Raw genomic sequence first — 8,789 nt, 5'->3', positions numbered from 1 at the left:
AAAAAAAAAAAAAAAGCTTAGAAGCAGCCATCTAGATGCAACAATAGGCCTTTATTTATCCAGTGCAAAAAGGAATGCAGAAAACCAAAGACACATGGAAACAATCAGTCCAAGGACCTAGTGAACCATGTGAACCTCAGCCTATATGGCCATGAGATCAGAAGAACTAGATGGTGCCCAGCTACCAATGCCAACTACTCAGAAAGGGACTAGTATAGGAGATCCTACATTGACAGGGAGAAAAATGTGGATCGAAACTCACAATCACAAAAAAAGATCAGGTTTACTGGTCTGATAGAGTCCAGTGAGACCCCTGAGACTATGGCCCCTAGTTACCACTCAGGTCTAGAATTGAACTCACTCCCCCATGGCTTTGAGCCAAATAAGGGACAACATTTACATCAGGTAGATACACTCCTGGGAACAATCAATCATGGGAGAACAGAAGGGTAGTATTTGCACAGGGAGATAGCCCAGAGGGCAGGAATACACAGGAAAGAAGGACACGGGGAAGAGGTACTGCAGGGAGGAAGTGGGAAGAGAGCTGTTACATTGTGGGGAATTATAGTCAATGTCATGAAACAAAATGGGTATGAACTACTGTACGGAAAATGAATTTGCTCTGTAAACTTTCACTCAAGTCACTTTTTTTTAAAAAAAAAGGGAGAGGTGTACATTAATGTGTTTACTCTGTATATCTTTTATCTTTGAAATTTTCTGTAAGTTTAAGAAAAAAGCTTCAAAGCAGGAGGTTAAACAGCCAATTAAAAAGATGAAGAGAGAATCTGTGAACTAAAAGATTTGAGGATATCATCTGTAATGTATCACAGAGACATGGAAACTACAAAAGTGTGGTTAAGAATTACAGGGATAGAATAAAAAGTCCAACATAACTTTAACTAGAAATTCCAACAAGAAATAATAAAAAGACACAATTCCTATCCTCAATTAAAAAAAAAAAAAAAGATGCTAAAAGATATTATTTGGTAAGCTGTTTTTTGGTTGGTTGGCCAGCTGGTCAGTTAACAACAGGTCTCTTAAGATTAGAGAAAGGTAGTTTTCTACAAATGTTAAGTCAATCTAGGGATAAACAGAAGTTTGCATAATATAATCTGCACCTCTTCTTCTGGCAGCATTTTTCTCCGACCATCCTTTACAGGAAATCCACTTCCAAAATCTTTTGAGGAGATATCAGCTCCATACTCTACAATAACATCTTCTTCAATGCTGCTCACCAGCCGCCAGAATTCCTTTTCTACTAGTTCTGTGGGAACCATCTACACAGGGAAAGTAAAGATTACAAATTATTAACCACAACATAATACATAGGGCAAGTGAATACAAACCCACAACAAGATAAAAATATTCTCATTTCCCAGAGCTGAAAGATTAGGTCACAGCTTTTACCACTGGATAGAGAAAAGCTAAAAACAACCTGGATGTTCAGAAAACACAATGAACTTGAGCTGGGCTTTATTTTGCAAGAAGCTGCTTCCCAAAACAGACAGACAAAGATGAAACAGAGCAACAAGTAGCAACAAGGACATGTAAAAATCAAGACTGAATTTTAATGGCTTTAGCAAATATTTTTGTAGGAACTAAAAAAGCTTAATACCCCTTAGCGAAAAAAGCAAATCTCCTATCACAATAACTAAACAAAAAGAGCAGCTGCCACATACCCTATGTTTTTCTGAACATCAAAATAGAATTCTCAAGTGACTATTGCCACATTTGACAGTGAAAGAAAGAGAAGCCAGGTCCCAAATTCTTACATTTAATAGTCTATCATCTTTTTCATGCTATTCTGGTTGTTTTTGTTTAACAAAATTACTGAAAAGCAAATCAAAAGCTGTGGCTCTGATAACTCTTCCCACCTCCCCAAACTGGCTTAAAAGATACTCACATGGACAGGCATATTGAAATAATCAGACTTAAAATTATCTGCCATTTCTCCAAAGCTCTGAAGGGTATACTCTCGTACAGCTTGTTCAAATCCAAAGGCTTCTCGAGGCTTGTTACATTCCTGGTGGGAAAAAAAATGCCAAGATTAACTCACTGAAACTTAACTGAGCAAAGCATTGAAGTTCTCAGATACCACCTCCCCTGATTATTTTCCTAGGTGAAGCAAATCCAATTAACCTATACAGTAAAATAAGCATTAGTTACTTGCAATATAGTATCAGGAAATAATGTTCCAGAACTTCAACTGTATTTTCACAGCCTTCCAGGAAGAAGTGGTAATGAGACAACTTTAGACCTGATGGTTGACACTAAGCTCTGGCACTAAAACAAACTCTTGGAAGACTAGTGATGTGGAATCAAGCCCTAGATGCTTCTTATTTTTAGCATTTTTGTGGATTTCATGAAGAAAATAAATGTTCACACAGAGGAAGGAAAGATCTTAATAGAAGAATATCCATTGGGTTGCTAGAGTACACCTGACTAGAAGAATGGTTTGTTCATCCTGCTCATCAATCACCTTGTCCAATGTTATAATATAAATATTCACTTAAAATAAAACTGCCTTTAAAGTTATCTAACTTTGAGAATAGTAAGTAAATAGTGAAAAGACCATAAAAGATTTTTGAATACATCTAGATACACACAGCTAACACTTTCTCTTTAATGTCCTATCATAAAATTTCATTAAAACTAGCGAATAAACTAAGTATTTCATGATAATGCATCACTGTAATCTGTCACTAAGATAGATTTAGTATAATCATGACAAAATTTGAACAAACTAAGAAACTTATGGTTTCCTCATTAGCAGGAATACCTAAGGCGTAAATTCTAAGCTCTAGAGTTTCATTGCCTGACTTACTTTTTTTTTTTTAATTAAAAAAGAAAAAACAATGAAGCTTATATTTTCATTGTTGTAGGGTAATATGAATATTCTGAGCAGAAGTCTCATTCATCTGTAGCAATAAAGATAATTTTATCTAACCAACAGTCAGAAAAAGAATCTTAGTAATGCAAGACAGCACAAGGTAATAGTTACATTTCCATTTAATATTGCCCTTTAAAAATCCTGGAGATTTTAAACACTGAAGAACAAAAAGAGAGTGGAGTAAGCTTTTGGGGAAATGTGTGTATGTACGCATGCATTATTGTTCTTAATTTAAAAAGGATCCAGAAAGGTTAGGCTTGTACCTCAGCAACACATTTAGGACACCTCCAATCTCCTTTGGGCACATCAGGCAGTGGGGGAATAAGACAAAATGTATGATAGCTATCATCACATCCATCACACAAAAGCAATTTATCCTCATTGTTTCCTCGGCCACAAAACATACAAACGTAGAGATCAACCTGTTAACCAAAATAAAGTAAGAGTCGATTTTCTCTGATAGGTAATACTAAATTTTTACCAGGAATCCTAAATGAAAACAAAACAGTGTATTCTGAACAGTAAATATAACTTAAATCCTGAAGATCTATTGTAAATAATATTTAAATAGTTTTTCACAAAACTGCCTAAATTTCCTTTCAGAGCTTCTATTGTAGCTTTTATTCTACAAGTAATAAAAATATTGTCTCTATACTTAATGTATGAAGGAACCAAGGTAACAAAAATTAGTTCAAAGTTATGCTTCAAAGTGTATGATACTGTAATCAAAACAGAAGCAACTTAAAATTACCCTACCACGTCCCTCATGGTTAAGAACTATTCATGCCATCAGACTATCTTGTTCAGAAATCTTATCAAGTTGTTAGATTAAAGAAAGACAACAAAGTAAGGTTACTAGGAAAGCAATTTACATAAATAAAATATACCATGGCATCTTTCTTATATACAAATACTATTATGTAGAAAATGAAAACTGAGCACTACTTATAATACTACTGAAGGTTTCACATAGATTCATATTCATTCTCTTATTTAGTTATTCTACAAGGTATATGACTTTGGGGAATAGTCTATCCATATGGGCAAAGCAAGATTAACATTACATAAGTCAAAACTGCAACTTTAAACTCACCATCAAGGTTTCTAACCAAACGGACTAACTAAATGGCATACCAAAATAAAAAGTGCAAAACTGAAAATTTAAAAAATCCTTTCCCTCATGACACATCCCAAAACACTTACAAAGTTAACAGAGAGAGTTCCTTTCCGTTGCCTCATTTGCATGTTAAATGCGTCTGACCTGTTGGTAACTTTTCGTCTTCGGGAGACCTCATCTTGAAATAAAAATAGTTACATAATAATAGTAAAAACTAATGTTGAGATCTTACTATGGACTGGACATTATTTAAATTAATTAAAATCTCACAACACTATGAGGTACATATACTGTTATCACCATGTTAAAATAAAGAATCTGAAGTATGGAGAAGTTAGATAACTTGCCCAAAATCACAAAGCCAGTCCAAGGTAGACTTGGGATTCCACACTAGGCAATTTGGCTCTAGAAAGCTTAACCACTAGTGCTACACTCCCTGAATGTAGTACCTATCAGGAATTAAGACTAAAGTTTTAAAACTGACATGTTCTATAGAGAGTACAGTAAAACTTGATGATCTTGACACTTAATTTTTACTCACTACTAGGGCTTTCCTCAAACAGCTTATTTTAAATGCAATTACAGAAAATTTTAAATGCAATTACAGAAAAATATCAGAATTATGGTTAGAATTTAAAAGTTATAAATTCCTCCCAGTATATTTCAAAACTAAAGGTGAGAGAATCTTCCATTTCCCTTTGAATTTAAAAGTTAAAAGCATCAGATCAGTAGGTGAGAACCACTAGTGTCAGCCTTCTATCATAAACCGTTAGAAACTACAATAAATTTCCATGTCACATACTAGACAGACATAGAGAATGGAAATTTCTCTTTCAAAATATCTCAAAAATTCAACATAATATGGTTCCAAACACCATAAATTTAAGATTATCTACCAAAAGAAGGCAATTTGCCTAGGTACCATGTTACAAAAGTTTACAATTCTTGAAAAATGTCCAAGATAGACTACAATTTGAATATCATTTGAATTTTGTTACAACCATGTTGTTATACGTTATTTCTTTTCATGACCAAATGAAAAATTTACCTTCTTTAACTTTTGTTCCCATTGTCAGGCCCACAACCTTGGGTCCAGCCCCAAAAATCTGAAGTTTCTTCAGTTCTGTGTTTCTATTCACTTCTCCAGATTCTGACTAAAAAATAAAAAACAAAACTCACATTAGCATAATTATCCCAATATTTAAATTAATCTTCTTACCCAAGAAAAGTTTTAGGATCCTCTTAAAAATGAAGACAACAATTATTTTATTTCTTCATTCTAAATCCACCTCATGGCTTCATTACAATAGTTAAACTCAGTTACCAAAGCACCATGCAACACCCAGATCCCTTTCCACAAAAGAAAATCTATCATTCACAAATTTGTAGTTGTTACCTGGATTATGTTCAAAGAGACATTACTGGTTATTACTCAGTAGAAATCCTCACTAATAATTTGCCAATGGGGAAACCTATCTTTGATTAGAGAACAGAAGCTCTGGTAGCCTAGCGCCTAAAGTATCTGACTGTTAACCAGAAGGCTAGCAGTTCAAACCCACCAGCCGCTTCTCAGAAAGAAGACTGGGCAGTCTACTTCCGCAAAGATACCACCTCAGAAACCCAAGGAGGGGTTGCTATGAGTTGGGATCAACTCGACTGCAGAGAGTTTTTTTTTTTAATGCCCACCCAAAAGGATGAATCATGATTGTCTTAAGCCAATCATGCCAACCTCATTACTTTTTGTTGGTGATGATTTAGTTAGGGAGAGAATGTGATCCAGTTCTAGCCAATGAAACCAAAGGGGAAGTCTCCGGGAAAGATTTTCATCTTCTAACAGAAGAAAGCTTCTCAAGGAATAAACTAAGCCTTTCTGCCTCAACTCCCTTCCTTCATGCTAGGGAACACAGTATGGTAAAACACAGTGCTTGACTGTGCAACAGGCACACCACAATTAGGAGGGGATGTGTCACCAACACAATAAAGAAAGCAACAAAGAAAGAAGAAAAGAGTCTGAGTTCTTGATGACAATGTGAAGATGTAGTAACAATGTGTCCTTAATAGGATAAACTACTCATTTAGCATTGTATTATTTGAAAATGAGTGCATCGTGACAGGCACAGGTGTTAAATCTTAAATTTAGATGGACTGTACTCTCTGTATGGAGGCTAAGTAAAGAGTCAATACTATTTGAAATATTCTAAGTCAATAAGAATAAAAGTAAAGTAGGACAAAATACAGACTACTTTCAAAGTCTATGGCTACATAACAACTAATACATGCAATGTGGACTAATAAACATCATGTAAAAACCAAACCAGCCAAAAAGTCCTTTCAAAATTTATTTTTATATTAAAACCAGCATCTTACTTAATGGAGAAACATTACAGGCATTCCCACTAAGGTAAGAAATAAGACAAGAAGGCCAATTATCACCTATCTATTTAAAACTTGCGGTGTAGTAAATTACCTAGTATGGCTTTTCTAGCCATAAGTCTTTATAAACTCTGTGGTGGAATTTGCTGTGAGCAACTGAGGAGCTCCTGGTTGTAAAAGTTATCCACCTGGAGTATTTCTGTTGAGAGTGGCACAAAGCAACGTTCTGGGAAGTTCGTGCTCTCTCAGGTGCTTAGAATTCTGATGTTATGATTGGTTAGTTTGGCCACTTTGCCAGGCTCAAAAGGAGGCCTCCTAGAGGCAGAACTCTCTTACTGCTGGCTGAGAAGGGCATGCTGCTGAGAGAAGGACGTGCTGCTGAGAGAAACACGCTCCTGAGACACATGAACTGCTGGGAAAGAGACATGCAATGCTTAGAGAGAGACCAAGAGACATGCACTGCTGACAGAGAGACTGTGAAATACTGTTGGCTGAGAGACAGCAGGCTGAGAAAGACTGAGCATTTTTCCTGAACTTGAATTGTAGCCTGGTGCTTCCCTAATAAACACCATAATCTGTGAGTTCTGCGTGGCCACTGCAGTGAATTATCGAACTCAGCAGAAAGGTGGTGAGTGCTGTGGGAGGAACGGTTGGTGTCAGAGTTGGTGAAAGGGGCTGGAGGGAGGCAGCATGTCCAGCCCCGCAGGAATAGGCCTTGGGCTACTGATGGTGATTCTGTCTTCCTCTTGTATGGTTAGGGGAGGTCGGAAGTTGAGGCCTCCCTGTCCCTTTGGCAAAATTGCTGGTAGTATTAGCTAAAGCAATTACAAGAAAAGACAAAGATAAAGAACTAGAAAAGAAGTAAAACTCTATTTGCAGACAATTTGACTATATCTGAAAAATCCAAGAGAATCAATAACTTTCGTTCTTTCAAGTAAAAGAGATTCTGTAAGCCAGGATATAAAAATGACAAGTAAAAATCAATAGCCTTGGTCTATAATTTAGTTAAAAGTATTATCAGGGGTTCCGGCAAGATGGCGGACTAGGTAGAAAGACTGCACAGACCCTCTTCAACAAAGAAAAGAGAAACCAATTAACAGAGACACAGAAGATAATCGTGGACCCCTGAGCCTTGAAGGGAAGGATATAGAAGTGGACTAAACCTCAACTAGCAGAAGAATTTGTGTGAAAATACCAAAAAAGGAGACATACAGAACTGCAGTCTGGCAGTGATCCTGAAGGCACAGACAGCTTGGAGATTCCCGAGCGCTGGTAGGACCTAAGAATTAACCTAAAAATCACCCTGCTGGCCAGGGACTGCACAGAGGACTGTGCATGGTGGCTGGGGAACAAACAGAGAAGGTGAAGAGAAAGGTGGGCTGAACTGTGGACTATTGCCACTCTGGAGGGCACCTTCATTTTGAAGGTTTAAAAGCTGCTTGACTATTTTGGATATTTCAAGAGACAGTGCTCTTGAAGATTCCTGGGGCTTAAGAACACGTTCTGTTTTCGAGCAACCCCAAGGACATTTGGGACCTGCAAGACTGAAAAGGTACGACATTCCTCTTGTTAATCTTATACTCCACACCCGCTTGGTGAATGGAGATGTGGCCATACCCCACTCCCACCTACCTTCTGGGCCCACAGGAACTCCATCACAGGCTGTGTGCACACACAGAGCCTGGGCACCCTGCCCTGTCCTCCACCAACTTTTTTTTCCTCTTTTTTTATTTTTTTCTTTTTCGCTTTCATTTTTGTGGTAATTAGTTTCCTTCTATTTGTCTGTTTAAAAACAACTAATATTATTAATACTTTTGTCCTTTTTATTATTATTCTTAATCTTCCCTTACACCAGGTCCTAGTTTTCAGCATTTTTTTCTTTTCCCTGTCCCTGGCTGAAATTTTATTTTATTTTTTTTTAATTTAAGGTTGTTTTTTCTTTTCTTTTCCCTTCTTTTATTGCATGCTTAAAGCCGTTCCTTGTTTTTCTTTTTGCATTTTTCCCATTTTTTTTCTTCATTTATTATTCTCCTTCCCTACTTTCTTTCTTAGTGCCCGATCCCCAGATATTGCAGGTTTTCTTGTTTTTTCTTCTTTTTTTCCCTTTTTTCCTTTTTTGGTTACTGTTCCTGTGTGATTACATGGTGTGTTTTTCGTCAATGGGCTTTTAGTTTTTTGATGGTTATTCAATTGTAATTTGTGTCTAACTAAGTGGGAGACAGCAACAGTCCCCATAAGACACAAAGACACCCACACCTCCCGCAACTTCACTTACTGAGCGAGAACTACTGCCTCCTTCTCCACCAACAGGCCAATGATGAAAAACCACCAAGAAGAGCCTGAATCACCCTTGGCTGCTCTTCATAAACAGTTAACAGAAATCTAAATACAACAACGCCACGATGCCTC

At 36.8% G+C, this 8,789-nt stretch overlaps 1 protein-coding gene across 1 annotated transcript in view; it reads right to left on the bottom strand.

Annotated features, from left to right (window-relative positions):
- KDM5A (lysine demethylase 5A) overlaps window positions 1-8,789 on the bottom strand; it is a 132,494-nt gene that overhangs the window by 80,344 nt on the left and 43,361 nt on the right. Inside the window, 5 exon segments of the mRNA XM_042780435.1 lie at window positions 1,119-1,277; window positions 1,904-2,023; window positions 3,154-3,312; window positions 4,094-4,185; window positions 5,056-5,161. Coding sequence (XP_042636369.1) covers window positions 1,119-1,277; window positions 1,904-2,023; window positions 3,154-3,312; window positions 4,094-4,185; window positions 5,056-5,161 — 636 coding nt within the window.

Source organism: Orycteropus afer, unplaced genomic scaffold (assembly GCF_000298275.1).
Source record: "Orycteropus afer afer isolate SDZICR_OR568_19922 unplaced genomic scaffold, OryAfe1.0 scaffold00040, whole genome shotgun sequence".
NCBI lineage: Eukaryota > Metazoa > Chordata > Mammalia > Tubulidentata > Orycteropodidae > Orycteropus > Orycteropus afer.
This window is presented reverse-complemented; position numbering and strand designations above follow the sequence as displayed.